Genomic DNA, 15,857 nt, shown 5'->3' with positions numbered 1-15,857 from the left:
TTGATGTATGTCATGGTATGTACTTATCCAGATATTGCTCAAGCAGTGGGAGTATTGAGCAGATATATGTCCAATCCGGAGAAAAAGCATTGGATGGCAGTAAAGCGGGTGCTTCGTTATCTTTGTGGTACATTTGACCTTGAGCTATGTTATGAAGGCATGAAAAGCTCAAAGGGACAACAAGCGTTAGAACTGAAGTCTTTCGGGGATGCTGATTGGGGAGGTGACATTGATAGCAGAAGGCCAACTAGCGGATGTGTTATTTCTCTATTCGGTGGAGCTGTGAGTTGGATGAGCAAGAGGCAAAGCACAGTTGCTTTATCTACTATTGAGGCAGAGTACATGGCCCTTATTCATGCTGCTAAAGAAGTAATCTGGATGCGCAAATTATGTAAAGAACTTAGTTTTACACAAGGAAGAGTGAATATTGGTTGTGATAACCAGAGTGCTATATTTTTCGCTAAGAATCCTGGATTTCATGCAAGAACAAAGCACATCAGCATACAATATCACTTCATGCGAGAAAAAGTGGAACAAAAGGTTGAAGTGCCAGAGAAAATTGACACACAGGTGAATAGTGCATATTTTTTTACCAGGGTAGTGAGTGCAGAAAAGTTTGAATGAGTAGATTCGAAGATAAGAACCTAATTATAGGGTAACCCTTAGTTTTATTTCAATATTATGATTAGTTTTACCATAATTTAATGAAGGCATGCTCAGTTAAATGAAATTTATACATAATAATATAACTCAGTCATTAAACTCAAATAATCAAGATGTTAATTATCATAATTAATTAATGTTATTTTTATTATACTTTATTAATAATAATTTATTGCAAAAACTGTTAGTAGTCCATAATTTGTATGATTGCACTCATCAAAAAAAATTTGATAGATTTTTAATAAAAGGTCGTAATAATTCTCGACTAACTTAGAATAACCAGAAATTATAATATAGTTCTAATAATTACTGTTTACGATTATGATTAGATGCGAGTAAATTGTAAGTTACGTATCAAATTTATAATTCGAAGCAACAATATTATGATATTAGGATTTAATCATCATATAATTAAAACTGATTAAAAAGAGTTTCAAGCTCTTGGATGTTATTCTTAGATTGTCCTATCAATTGAAAGAATTCGAATGAGAAAAATTAAGAAAGAAATTTCAAGCCACAAAAATGGAAAGTATAATTTTTTTTTGAGTTTTGAAGAAATAGGATTTAAGAGTGAAATAGAAAAAGAAGAAGAAATAGAAAAAGTAAAATCCTTGAACATCCCCGGAAAACCCCAGGATTTCGAGTCCATGGCGGAGACCACCGTCCACGGCGCCATCCGCCGCGACTCCTCCGGCGACCGGCCGAATAGCGCCAAACGAAACCGAACCCATCCTCCTCTTTTGAGCCCTAGGGATCTCATCAGTGACCTGCCAGACGCCGTGATCCACCACATCTTCTCCTTTCTGCCCCTGAAAGACGTCGTCAAGACCAGCGTCCTCTCCAAGCGCTGGCAGTCCGCTTGGACCACCACCGCCCACCTCGTCTTCCACGACACCTACTCCTCGGACTTCCCGTCCCTTGTCGACAGCGTCCTGATCCGGTGCACCTCGCCCACGGTGAAGAGGTTCCACATCACCATCTTCAAGTGCAACGCGGCCTACCGCCCCAAGCTCGACCTCTGTCTCCGCTTTGCAGAGGACCGCCGTGTGGAGGATCTTCGCCTATGTCTTCTTCAGCTGCGGGTTCATTATATACTGCCACGGTTCTTGTATTGCTTGAGTCGGTTGGTGCGCCTGGAAGTCTATAGCTGCTGTTTTTCGTTGGGTACTGCTATTAGGTGGCCTTGTCTTGTTGTTAGGATGTGCGCAGTTGAGAGATGATATCCTGGAGGGAATTGTCAGGGGAAGTCCTGTTTTGGAGTCCGTTGCGTTGCACTATGTCGCGACCGAACTCCCGAGCCCTTTTTAAAACGACATGCAAAAAAGGGGGGCTCGCCTGGTACGTGCTAAGTCTAGGTTCGGGACTTAACTCGGGCTCTCCCAAGCCCATACCATATCGCGACTTAGGGTTTAAGTGTTTAACATGCAAGTGGTTTATATCAAGGAGTCGCCACTAATCGATTTGGGGTGGGTCGATTAGAAACCCAAATAGGGTGATGGGAGAATCACCCTATTCCTACGAACCAGAGATTAAATGAGTTCGGGGACTTGGTTACACTAGTTGGATAACTAATGCCCTTTCGGTACCATTTTACCCTATTCATTTCTGAAAACATTTGTCAGGCAATTTGGATTGATTTTAGGACCTTTCTCCTAACATGTGAGGTGATCAAGCGAGTGCATAATCAGGAACGATCAGCAGTCAGGAACACAACAATTCATGCAGCCTAAGGTTCTAACCTTAACTAAGTCAGATGACATTCAAAAACACAACGCTCATGCAATTGTATTAAAAACATGCATAACAATACAGCGATAATAAACATAACATGCAAAATATTACCGCGCAATCTCAAGTTTGTCTAATTTAAACAAGACAAAAATATGCATAATAATATCACATTAGATTAAACATTTAGAATATATCAATCAAATTTTTTAAAAATTTTTTTTTTAAAATTTTTTTTTTTTTCGAAAAAATAAAAAAATAAAAAAAATTTAATAATAATAATAATACAAAAGAAAAGAAAAAGAAAAAAAAATAATAATTTTTTTTTTAAAATTTTTTTTAAAAAGTTTTTAAATTTTTTTTTTTAAAATTTTTTTTTTTAAAAATAAAATAAAATAATAATATAATATTAACCGGGTCGGGCGGATCCGGGTCGGAACCGACCCGGGTCAACGGATCCGACCCGGGCGTTGACCCGGGTCGGAACTGTTAATCCGGGTCGGTCGGAACCGACCCGAGTCAACGGATCCGACCCGGGCGTTGACCCGGGTCGGATCTGTTGATTCGGGTCGAATCCGACCCGAACAAACAGATCCGCGGGGAGGGGGGCGCCGGCGAGGCCAAAATTGGCCGTCCGCCGGCCGACCCAGGCCAGTGCCGCCCCCTAGTCGCCCGACCAGGACCGCCTCTGGCCGTGCCACTCACCTGAACCGCCGTCGGACCACCGTTCGCCGGCCGGCGATGGAACAAAAACCGGCGTGGTTGAGGCATTTCGTCGAACGCTTGGCGGGCGCGTGGAAAAACGGGGGATTCCGACCTCCTCCGGCGATCCGGTCGGCTCCAGCGGCTTGGGTTCGCTTCAGACGGTGAGCAGGGACCGGGACCGACGTCGGTATGGGCCGGGATTCGAGCAAAACGGCCGGCGCGAGTCCCGCCAAACCGAGGCAAAAAACGAGGGAAAACAGGGAGCTTCTCGGCCGAGGGGCTCACCTGGCCGACGGCGCTGCTCTGGATGGCCTCCGGCAGTCCGGCGGCGTCGACGACCGCCGCCGGGTTCTTCTTTAGCTCCGTGGCCTCGGTTTCCTCTCTCTCTCTATTCTCTCTGTGTTCTCTCTCTCGGTCTCTCTCTGTGTTTCGCCGACCGGGGGCTCTCTCTCTCTCTCACTGTGTCACTGCCGTCGGCTCGGCGGCGGGGATGGATGACTGAGGCGCGGTGCGAGCACGGCGGTCGCCGGAACAGCTCTCGGTCTCTCTGTCTTGCTCAGTCTCTCCGTCTCTGTTTTTTCTGGAAAGTGGCCGACCGGGGCGGCTTTGGCTCTCTGTGTCGCCGCCGTCGGCTCGGCGGCGGGGATGGATGGCTGAAGCTGAGGCGCGGTGGCCGCCGGAAGCCCTCTTTCTCTCTCAGCTCACACTCTCACGCTCTCTCTGTGTTTTCCTCTAAAATGGCCGCCGGGGACTCTCTCCGCTCAAATCGACCGAGAAAAACCCCCCCTCTCTCTCTCTCCTCTCTTTGGCCTGTATAGCCGACGACGACGCTCGCTCTCTGCTCCGTTGCGTCTGCTGACGACCGCCTGCACCGGCCTGCGCTGCCCCGCGACTTTCGCGGCCACTTAGGCCGGTGCAGAGCAGGGGGGGCCGAATCTGTGGGTCTCGAGAGGGAGGAGGAGGAGCGGAAAAACGGGGAGAGACGGCCGGGTTTCAAGGGAGGACGGGACTGGCAATTAATGCCAGTCCCGTCGGCGTGCTCGTTCGGCCCTGCGCTGGCCAGACAGCGACGGTGAGAAGCGGCGCCGCCGTGCGTCACGCTGCCGTCGGTGAGCAGAGACGAACAGGGCAGCGAGAGCGACGGGGGAGAAGGAAGAGGGCAGCTGGGCCGGGCCAGGCCCAGTCCGCGCGGAGGAAAAAAGAAGAAAAGGGCCGGGTCGGCCCAGCCCCGACCCGGCCCGAATCGATTTCGATTTTTTTTTTTTTTTTTAAATTTTTAAGAAAATATGCTCTAATAGGCCTTATTAATGCACATATGCCTAATGTCTATATGCAATGCATTTAAATAGAAATATTTTTTTTGTTTTAGGAATTAAAGAAATTAACTCCTAAATTTTGCAATTAATTTTGGGCAAATTAAAAATAGGTGTCAACAGCTGCCCCTCTTTGAAGGTGAGCTCGCAGAGATTGAGCTCGCAGAGGTTACGTTCAAAGATAAAATGGCACCTAAATTTGGCCCATGCATGCTCAATGAATGTTATTTTTTGCGAGACCGGAGTCCCATTTTTATGATGCGATATAAGATGATGCATGCTAAAGCAAATAAAAACATACCTGGGGCTACTTACCTTGCCGAAGGGTAGAGTAATTCCAGATGGTTGATATTGTGTGTCGAGGACCCGAACCTGTCTTCGGTCGCCTTGACGAAAAAATGGTTTGTCTAGGACCCGAACCTTTCTTCGGTCGCCTTGACGGGGATTGTTTTTGTCTAGGACCCGAACCTTTCTTCGGTCGCCTTGACTGGGGAAATCGTCTGTCTAGGACCCGGACCTTTCTTCGGTCGCCTTGACTGACTGGATTTTGTTTGTCAAAGTACCTGGGGGTCGTCGCTCGAGGGTTTGACGGTTTGCCTGGTGGGTCCTCGCCAGCAGGTCTTGAAAAGGCTCAAACGATGAGCACCTGGGGGTCCTCGCCCGAGGATTTGTTGGTTTGCCTGGTGGGTCCTCGCCAGCAGGTCTTGAAAAGGCTCAAACGATGAGCACCTGGGGGTCCTCGCCCGAGGATTTGATTGTTTGCCTGGTGGGTCCTCGCCAGCAGGTCTTGAAAAAGCTCAAACGATGAGCACCTGGGGGTTCTCGCCCGAGGATTTGTTGTGAACATGGGGGTCAGTCCCATGCTCAGAGGGTGAACAACGGGGTCAATCCGATGTTCAGAGGGTGAACAACGGGGTCAATCCGATGTTCAATTGGTGAACAACGGGGTCACTCCGATGTTCATAGGGTGAACAACGGGGTCAATCCGATGTTCAATTGGTGAACAACGGGGTCACTCTGATGTTCAGAGGGTGAACAACGGGGTCAATCCGATGTTCAGAGGGTGAACAACGGGGTCAATCCGATGTTCAGAGGGTGAACAACGGGGTCAATCCGAAGTTCAGAGGGTGAACAACGGGGTCACTCCGATGTTCAGAGGGTGAACAACGGGGTCAATCCGATGTTCAGTTGGTGAACAACGGGGTCACTCCGATGTTCAGAGGGTGAACAACGGGGTCAATCCGATGTTCAGAGGGTACCGTAACAATCGTAGGTACATAGATTTTTGGAATCGGGCATGGGTAGAATATACTTACCTGGGCACGTTCCTGCCTCTTAAGGGCGTGTCTCCTGTCAGACAAGTTTTTTGTGCAAAGACATACGTATTCATCGGAGAAATAGACAACTGAGGCTATTCTTGAATATCGTATGAAATATCTTGACCAGCTAGTCAAGATGCTTTTCTTTTTCAAAGGAGCACCCAATTTACCTTCTGGGTAGTTTGAAAAGAAATCTGATGAAATACCTGGGATTTCTTACCCGGAGGTTTGATGTATCATCTGCTGAATACCCGACCTTTTTCAGGGCATCTCTTTTGTGATGATAATGAGGGCTTTTCAGTGCCCGAATTTTCATGTTCTATCACTGGGGATTAGAACTCTGAGCTGCAAAAGCATGCTGTGTCAATTCCACTTGGGGAACAGAAAAAAATTTTTGTGACATCTTTGGAGACGCTCCAAAGGTCATATGTTCTTTGAGTCTTTGAAGATATTTTACCTATCAAAGAGAGTTAGCGCAAACATGCATGCATTCATCAAGGATAGACAAGCTATGCTATTCCAGAATGCGCATTTGAAAGTTCATGCATGATAATTTTGCCATGCTCATCACCAAACATCCACCGAGGGTAAATCAAGACAATTTTCGCTTGGGAGGTGGACTTCTCGAGATGCTGAACGAGGGATTCTCAGTCAGAAAGGACTTTCCACTCGCTCTCATTGAAAAGGGCTATTTGTCCCGTCCATTAATGCGGGAACATCGAAAACACTCAATCTGACCACTATCACATCCGTAAGGGTCTGAGTTTTCTCGCAAGCGGTACGACGCTGCCAATCTGAGAGGTCTTCTTCAGGGTCGTAATGTAGGCTTGGTCAATGGCTTAACGAAGGAGACTGTCCGAGTCAAGGCCATGAAAGAAAATATTCTGCAATCATTTCCGGGTTTACAAGTCAAGAACCTGCAAAACGAGATAGAAATAGTCTTGCTCGCACTTCCTCGAGCGTTGTTTATAAACATTTGAAATTCCACGTTAAATCAAATGCCCTAATCAGAAGAGACTTCATGAGGGACGTAACGTGGGCTCGGTTCACAGGTTGAGAAACGAAAGGATCGTTAGGCTCAAAAATGTGTGTAAGGGTGAGAGTTGGTGATCATCTTGGCATTGTCACCTGTCTTTTTCTTCATCATCAGGATCCTCTTGGACAACTCCCTGGGTAATCCCGTGTTTTAGCATCTTTGACAACATTTTCTTGAGGAGCTTATGCGTCAAGCATTTTCCTGGATACCATTCTATCATGTGACAGATCTTTGTCAAGACAGAGTTCCTAAAGTAGGAATTTGTATCGAAGAAGAACTCAAGTTTAACCCTTTGGGGTCGTCTTTTCATCGTTTTTCTTCTTCTCCTTTTTCTTTTTCTTTGTTTTTTATTCATGGGCATTGGCCTTGCTTTTACCAGGCACACTGCTTTTTCATGCCCCTAGTTTTCAGCATTTTATTGCTGCTCTTTTGGTGTTGTCAGGACTAGCCTAAACAAGCTTGAGCAGAATAATGTTATTAGGCTCTTGGAGTCTTCATCTTGATTCGGTATTTTGGACCCTGATGTTCAAGCTGTGGTGACTTTTGCCTTGCCCCGGTGTAGGGGATGATCACCAACTGGGTTGGTACGAAATGAAATCGCCGGCTCAATTGGGCTAGCAAGGGATATAAGTGTATGGGATAGAAGAAGAACCGCTCTTCGTCATCCTAGGGCACTTAAATTATTGTGAGAGTTCATCTGCAATAAAAACACTCAAAGATTAATGCAAATGAGAGCAAGAAAATTCCTATTCATCTTTGTCACCTTGTGAGAGCTGTTGCAGCTGATGATCATAGAAAATTTTAGATATTACAAACTCCTCATCCTTTCCTGTCTTGCTCAGTGACAACATCACTGTTATCAATAAGATATTGGCATTTTGGACAGGCTTTAGTTTGCTGCTCCTCTCTTGACAAAGCCCTCTTAGCCTCGACTGTCCGGCCGTCGATGGTGTGCTTGTCTTGGAAGACTCTTTCGAGAACCACCGGATCCGTGAAAACAACGAGGCCGAAGTCACAGGGGCGGTGATCGAAAGGGAGGGACGCTCTTCTTGCTCCCTCTGAATTTGAATTCTCCCTGTGATGTTGGTTTACCTCAAGCTGCCCCAATGTGGGGTGGTTCTTGACAGGGGTGATTTAAAAAGAACCTCCAAGTGTATGGGCTCAAATGGTCAAGCAAAGGATTAATGGTAGTGTATGGGGCAGAGAAATGAACTGCCTCTCGTCATTTTGGCTACCGTACCTTATGCGAGAAATCTCTTTACCTTGTAAAAGTGGAACCTTTTCGCTCATCTTACATGGGTTTGGTATTTAAGAATGTGTATAGGCTAAGGATTGCCTCTCATCATCCTGAGACACCTCGTTCAATACATCGGAGCAGTTCGATACCATTCGTCGAATTGTCAAAATTTTCACAGGGAATTGGTGAATTAAACAGGTAAAATTACCATGCGAAATTCTTTCCAAAAGACATGCAATGCACTTGAGGGAAGGTTAAGCATTTATTTGCTTTAACATGTTTCCTCCTTCTTTTGATTCTTTCAACTCTTAGAGTTTTAAGGGAAAGAAATACTTACCTACGCTGTAGCAGCGACGAGGTAAACCTGTAAAGCAATAAGAAAGACCGTGTCAATGAACGGCTCTTTGAGGGAATAGGAATTGGGAACGATACAACATTACCCTTCGTGATTCCCCTCATTTAAGATTAAATTGACAACTCCTTGAGTTTTCTCGGATGTTGATAATTCCCTTCTGACAAAAACAGGAGTTTATGTTAGAAATGAGATGATTGAGGGTAAATTGAGAACGATACAAATTACCCTTCTTCCATTTTGCCTTCAAAGCTAGCAGAGTCTTTTCTCCTCTTTACTTTGTTCAGCCTTCTCTGTCTCAGTCTGCTCCTCCATATTCTTGGTCATGAAGTTCGAATGAGATCCTCTATAATTAGGGGTGCTCCCGAATAGAGGGTTCTTTTGTCAACGGATGCTATGTCAATGCGATTCAAACATGTTGAGGAGTTTCTCGTGAATGCTCCGATTCCTGATTGCACAGGCATGTGCAATTGCTTGCATGGGGATCTTCGCAGCAAAGCTAATCTCTACTTTAAAGGTCTTTGACGAACATGGGCATGACTACCATCGATACTTCTGTGGTTGTCAGGATCTGCCTTGAAGTCATTTTGTCATGTGCGAAGTCTTTTCCAGCTGCTTGCACAGGATCTTTACTCAAATTTGTCCTACATAAAAGGAAAAGATATGTCATTTCTATGCTAAAGTGGATGAACTTTAGGAACGAAATACACCCTTTTTGATGGACTGGGAGATCGCATGCCCCCTAGTCTACTCTTCTAATTAAGCACTTCTTCGTCATGTTTCATTCGAGAGGTCGCGACATTGGTGCTCTATCCGGCTCGCTAGCACGTCAGAGTCTAGCATGTTCCCCAGTTCATTATCTGCAAAAGAAAAGGGATGGAATGTCATTTTCAAAATTTGTTAAGGAATAAGACATACCTTTTCTTTCAAAAGGGATAATCTTTTCTTGATCTGCCCCCGACTTTTGTACGAAATGATGTTTCGCTCATCATGGGGTCAAAGGATGCTTAGCATTCTCTTTGACTTTCTGGGGCTGATATCACCCACCGGTAGTAATGAAATTTGCCCCATGTTTCATTTGAAGGTTGGATGATCTTCGCTTGGACTGCTCCTATCAGATGAGTTGGTCCGCGATCATTACCAGGGGCTGATGTGCTCTTCAGTTTGTGTCATTTCCAAATGTCCCTTTCGTAATAATAAATCAAAAAGGAGTATGCTCTGAGACACGAAGTGAGCGAGTTAGAAAGACAAACAGGTCTATGAGCATACATGCTTTTTCACCACCGTTCTTTTTCGCCCTTTTGAAAAATGATAAAACGTTTGTTTTATTTTCAAAAGTTTAGAAACGAGGGAGCATTAGGAAGCCCGGGCCTCAGAACACTTTCCTTTACATGGCTGGATATCATCAACGGGCCGGTTTGGGGATACTTCCTCAGGCCCTCAAAACATTATTTATTTACAATACACGGATTTACAACCTCAAAAGAGGGTGAATTCAAAAAGACATTTCTTCCAGCAGAAATGACTACAAAAAACAAAACACAAGGATAGCCCCTTTTCCAGGGATTCATGCAGAAGGATGAGAGGAGTTCTACTCAAGCGGGCTTGCGCCCATTCCCTTCACTGGTCTCGAATGAGAAAGTCTTGGTATCCAGCAGGTTTTGAATTCGGTGCTTAAGAGTATAGCACCCATCAGTTGAATGCCCCACCTCGCCCATGTGATAATCACATTTTTTAGACGGATTGTAGTTTGAAAAGCTCTCAGGATTAGGTCGCTTTGGTTCAGTGGAGAGCAGCCCTTTCTTCCGGAGTATTGCCAGCATCTGAGACGGAGGTCCTGGGAGGGGAGTGAATTGTCTCCGGTTGTTTCGCTTTTGTGATGGAGGGATACTGGGTTTGTATTGTTCATGTTGCATGAACTTTGGGCATAGGGTGCTCAATTCCTTAGGATCAGGGGACTCGTGGACATTGTCAGCCATGACATCTTTACCCTTTTGATTGAGACCGGAGGTCTCCATTTGAATCATCACCCCTGGTCTTGGATGGCGAAGTGGAGTCATGGTGAGTTGGTCTAAGCGGACCGACAGATGTTCCACTTGTTTTGAGAGTCGTTGAAGAAAGGCGAAGACCTGCTTCATTTCGGTTTCCATGTTATTGAGACGGACGTTTTCTTCGGCCATTTTTTGTAACTACCTGCGAAAACGCGTATATGAATGAGTATAATGCTCAATAAAGAATCATTCTATGACTTAGTCATATTATTATTGCATATTTTCTTTATTTGCAAAGAAAAAATAAGCAAAAAAGGTTTTTATTAATATTAACATTACAGGCGGCGTCCCCGGGGTTCGAACCCCGGTCGCCTCGGACCGTGACTGCTCATCCCCGGATACCACTGGGCCGAAGGCCGCGATGGTGTCATTCAGGGGCAAAAAATTTTATTTAAAGCATAAAAAACGGCCCGAGTTATATTAACATTTGTACAACCCAAAAACATTTTTACAGGAGATAACCAAAATCCCTGAACATAATTACTAGGAAATATAAAAGACAGAGGCTTTTAACAAAAGGGTGCCCTTCCCGGATACTCATTTTATAAACGATGGGGAAATCACGGTCTCTCGGAGGCGCTTATTTTTACGGACAAGCTCCGCAATAAGCGTATCCCTGGTATATAGACTGCAATCAACGGGTGGCCTAACAGTAACAAATCAATTGAATAAGTAGGCCATATATATATAAAAAAAATGAGAAGGGATAGAATATATACCTTTCCTTGAACCATGGCAATCGCAACAACATGCACATGAGGAGTGAGGTTCGATTTCTATCTAGACTGGCTCAGCAACATGAAGTTAAAAGGGTGCCTGACCGTCGCAGTCTCGCGTTGGTGTCAAGTCCTTTTAACCTCGGCCAAATCGAAAGGAATATCTTATAGTCACGCGAATAGCGGCTAAAGATACTTCTTTACGATTTTTAGAAATAAATTTCGGGGAAAAGAAAGGCAACCTCTACATCGCGGACTCGCGTTCGAGGTCGTATCTTTCTTAACACCATCCTAAGATGCCCTATCGCGGCCCAGGTCCGGCAGCGTGGTTGTGTGTGCAACGGTGTAGTGCTAAATCATTAAAGCATGCACAACAAATTATAAACAATCAATTCGAACCTGCAAGACAAATAACACCTTAATGTCAGGATCATACCTGAAGTCCTTGCTGTCAAACAAAAATTATTTTGAACAGGATAAAAATTTTGGCTTAAGTCCACTTTGAAAAAAAACAAGTCCCCAGCGGAGTCGCCAGTCTGTCGCGACCGAACTCCCGAGCCCTTTTTAAAACGACATGCAAAAAAGGGGGGCTCGCCTGGTACGTGCTAAGTCTAGGTTCGGGACTTAACTCGGGCTCTCCCAAGCCCATACCATATCGCGACTTAGGGTTTAAGTGTTTAACATGCAAGTGGTTTATATCAAGGAGTCGCCACTAATCGATTTGGGGTGGGTCGATTAGAAACCCAAATAGGGTGATGGGAGAATCACCCTATTCCTACGAACCAGAGATTAAATGAGTTCGGGGACTTGGTTACACTAGTTGGATAACTAATGCCCTTTCGGTACCATTTTACCCTATTCATTTCGAAAACATTTGTCGAGCAATTTGGATTGATTTTAGGACCTTTCTCCTAACATGTGAGGTGATCAAGCGAGTGCATAATCAGGAACGATCAGCAGTCAGGAACACAACAATTCATGCAGCCTAAGGTTCTAACCTTAACTAAGTCAGATGACATTCAAAAACACAACGCTCATGCAATTGTATTAAAAACATGCATAACAATACAGCGATAATAAACATAACATGCAAAATATTACCGCGCAATCTCAAGTTTGTCTAATTTAAACAAGACAAAAATATGCATAATAATATCACATTAGATTAAACATTTAGAATATATCAATCAAATTTTTAAAATTTTTTTTTTTTTAAAATTTTTTTTTTTTTAAAATTTTTAAGAAAATATGCTCTAATAGGCCTTATTAATGCACATATGCCTAATGTCTATATGCAATGCATTTAAATAGAAATATTTTTTTTGTTTTAGGAATTAAAGAAATTAACTCCTAAATTTTGCAATTAATTTTGGGCAAATTAAAAATAGGTGTCAACACACTATTGCGGGGGCGTGAAGAACATTGTAATAGATTCGACCAGCGTGAAAGAGTTAAAACTCGTCAAAGGCCACAGGCTATCGGACTCGGAGACAATTTGGGCCCCGCATTTGCTGTCACTGCGGGTATCAGGGATTTGGCGTCTTGGTTCCGTGTTCAGACTCGACGACGTATCTTCTTTGGTGGAAGCCGAGTTAGATTTTGTTGTGCGCGGTGACAAGAGCCGCGACTTGATAAAGGAACTTCTTGAGAAGCTGCATGGAGTTTCTACAATCACCATTGGCAGTTGGTGTTTGGAGGTACCAGCTCAGTAGTTTTGCCCTTTCTAAGACGGACTCGTGTTGCATGGTTTCCGTGATTAGGGCCTTTTAGTGCTGTATGTTGCCCCGGGTCGAGTGACCTCTCAGCTCTCTGTGGCATTCTAGTCTTTCGTCAAGGGGAACCATTGTGAACGGGACTATTCATAACTTTGTGTTTTGAGTTGTTACGTAAGAACATATGGTGAACCTTGGAGCTTCTTCCCTCCATTTAATTTCAAATAAATGGATCTGGGATCACTCAATTAGGGACAACGAATGACACTAGATATTTCTATTTATTATGGATGCTACTCAACGCAATACTGATAGATGCTTGATTTTCACAAGATAAATGCATGTAGAGATTATTTGAAAAGGTTCTATTTTCCATTAGCTCTTTCAGTTTATAGAAAAAATACAGTTACCTGGAAAGATGACAAAGAGTAATGGACCTAGTCATCTTAGGTTGCTGGAACTAGGCCATGCTCTCTCGTCATGCTAGGATGATGCTCCATAATCATCGTACAGAGTGTTCTTACAATATTTTACAATGGCAATGGATAGATTTTCCTGGAAACTTTGGTCGATCACGAGGTTTGCTGTCTCATGTGACCAACTACTACAATTATCTGATCCTTCAAGTATCACAAGTTTTGTGTAAATAGTCTGGATTCCGAAAGAGATTCACTTGTTCATTTGTACTTGTAGTATCCTTATTGGTCTTTTCCTAGCTGGGAGACGGTCAAAGGATATTGTATCTGGATGAACTGTAATTTTGTTATTCTTTATTCATGTTAAACAGGATCATAAATACTAATTAGTTTTTCTATTTTGCTTGCACAATGTGCTTAGGTTATGTCTGCTTTAGAGATGGAAGGAGTGCCATCTCCATTGTCAAAATGCCAGAATCTAATACTACGCACAACAGTTAGTCAACGAAACCTTCCTGGGATAGCATACATGCTACGAAGTTCACAGTGCATGGAAAAATTAGTCATAGACTTGACTGACTTCCGCATATTTAAGGTTTATTACTTTTCTATATTATTTTCAGTTCGAATCTTGTGCTGACTTCCTCTTTGCATGAATGAGTTAAAACTTTAGAAGCACATAAAGATGATCAATCTCAAACTCTTATTTGTTCTAGCAAATGGAATTTTCCCATGACTGTCAGTCTACTCGACATTTATGCAGGGCCGTTTTAAGCTGTTTTAGTTCATGTCCTAAAGTAACTGCAGTGTTATACTAGAGATTCTTTTGCTGCCTCGTAAGGTTAGGACCTTGAACTAATGAATCAGCGATGAGCGCCTAGAAGGAGAAGATGTTTTACTGTGTAGACGAGTTTAAAAGCCCAAATTGATGAAGACTCGATATAGAGTATAACTGACGTGATTCTAAGGTGGACAAATGAAAGTTGTTTGTTTGAAATTTTAGTGAGGCAACGAGTTCTTTTTTCCGTGTATCTGCATTTAACGTGAATATTCTTTCTCAAATGAGGTACTCATGTGCAGTTTATGCTGGACGAAGAATCTATTGAGCGTTTTAACTTTGACAAAGATCTTTTGTCATGGAAGGGGAACTTTCAATGTTTGGCGAAACATCTCAAGAGGGTGGAGATCATTGGTTTTGCTGATAGTTTTGGGTCGAAACATCTGCTCTCCCTAATTAAGTTTCTTCTTGGTGATGCACTTGCGCTGGAGAAGATGATTATTAAGGCTGATGTGCATGCACGACGTGGACAAAAACGGCTTGGAGCCACCGATCTTTCCGAATTACTTGGTGTGAGCCGAAATGTGCTAAGCTATCGAAGAGCTTCCCAAAATGCTGAAGTTATCTTTGATTATCCTTTGGAAGAGGTGTCCTTTAAAAAGCCTCTGAAGTAGATCCAGGTTCTAAACGTGGATGAGCACTACAATGCTCATTCTTATTCACTCTCTTTTGACAGTAGATATACATGAACTATATGACAGTATTGGGTTTTTAACACGTACCTAATTTGCACTTCTTTCAAGTTTAGTTTAGTTGTAAAATATGAACCTCCTAAGGAAAGAGGTTAATAGTAGCGTTTTGGATTATGGACATATGAAAGGGTGTTTTGGTGAAGATATTGCGCAGCGTTCTGTCTTCTTTTTCAGGCAAAATAGAAAATATCTGCACTCCCGGAAGATTAAGGAAAAATCATGATCATTATGATATGCATTTTGGAAATCTTCATGTATTTGTGCGTAATTGTATAGACATCATTACAATTTGATTTCGAAGGCAAACTTGAAGTAAGTGCTTAATTTGCGGCCCAAAAGAAGATAAACTCGAATTTTAACATAACCCTTTTGGTGGTCACATTCGATTCAGCTTTTTGGAAACCAAAACAAAATGCGAGATCGAACCAGGGTACATGTTTTAATTTTTATTATACATCATTAAGGATTGAAATGGCTCAAATTTTTTTTTAATATAGAGTAGCTAGAAATTTTACTATGAATAGATGTGTCAGTAATTTATTGTTTGAGCTATGCCATGTTTGTGTGAATTTGTAAGTTCGTGAAATCAACAACGAAGAGCACATTAAAAGAATCAAAGATTTTACCGTTAGTTTCTGTTCAATTTGAAACATAATTTGCTTTCAGTCAATACAGTTGGGGGTCAAATCATGGTAATACAAATTCTTCGGCGAACAGAACGAAGCCAATTTTCTCCTTCTCCTCCGAAACGAAGTGAGAAACCCCGAGGCTTTCATTAGTGCCTTTGCCAGATGCCCTAATCCGCGACATATTCTCCTCCTTGCACATTGAAGACATCATCAAGACCTGCGTCCTCCAAGTAGTGGTGATCCACCGAGACCACCGCCACGGACCTCCTTTTTGACCGGTGGCTTCGTCCGCCAAAACAAACCCAAGGGTTAATACCATGATAAATTTCAAATTGATATGTTATGGTACATTTGCCTCGAATTAATTTTTTTAATTTCACAGAAAATTCCAAACCGGTACCCCATTTCACATTTGCCTCTAATTAATTTTCTTTGTTTTGTAGTAGGTTT

The 15,857-nt window shown here is 43.2% G+C and overlaps 2 protein-coding genes across 2 annotated transcripts; both read left to right on the top strand.

Moving 5' to 3' along the window:
* Positions 1–1,276: 1,276 nt before the first annotated feature.
* On the top strand, positions 1,277–1,929 carry LOC130134478 (putative F-box/LRR-repeat protein At5g02930). The gene has a single exon (XM_056304022.1). The coding sequence runs from the start codon at positions 1,311–1,313 to the stop codon at positions 1,881–1,883; it is 573 nt and encodes a 190-aa protein (XP_056159997.1). The 5' UTR covers positions 1,277–1,310; the 3' UTR covers positions 1,884–1,929.
* An 8,466-nt stretch (positions 1,930–10,395) lies between these two features.
* Positions 10,396–14,882, top strand: LOC115690192 (putative F-box/LRR-repeat protein At3g18150). Its single transcript, XM_056303979.1, has 3 exons — positions 10,396–10,422; positions 12,509–12,817; positions 13,670–14,882. The coding sequence occupies exons 1-3, from the start codon at positions 10,396–10,398 to the stop codon at positions 13,886–13,888; spliced, it is 555 nt and encodes a 184-aa protein (XP_056159954.1). The 3' UTR covers positions 13,889–14,882.
* Positions 14,883–15,857: the final 975 nt, after the last annotated feature.

This window comes from Syzygium oleosum, unplaced genomic scaffold (assembly GCF_021117445.2).
Source record: "Syzygium oleosum isolate NSW1041296 unplaced genomic scaffold, Sole_v2.1 Sole_v2.30, whole genome shotgun sequence".
Taxonomy (NCBI): domain Eukaryota; kingdom Viridiplantae; phylum Streptophyta; class Magnoliopsida; order Myrtales; family Myrtaceae; genus Syzygium; species Syzygium oleosum.
This window is presented reverse-complemented; position numbering and strand designations above follow the sequence as displayed.

Coding starts and splice junctions, on each gene's coding strand:
- LOC115690192 (XM_056303979.1), top strand. CDS start 10,396: ATGGCGAAGTGGAGTCATGGTGAGTTG. Junction 10,423..12,508: donor AGTGGAGTCATGGTGAGTTG/GTCTAAGCGGAC, acceptor AATTAAAAATAG/GTGTCAACACACTATTGCGG. Junction 12,818..13,669: donor TTGGCAGTTGGTGTTTGGAG/GTACCAGCTCAG, acceptor CAATGTGCTTAG/GTTATGTCTGCTTTAGAGAT.
- LOC130134478 (XM_056304022.1), top strand. CDS start 1,311: ATGGCGGAGACCACCGTCCACGGCGCCATCCGCCGCGACTCCTCCGGC.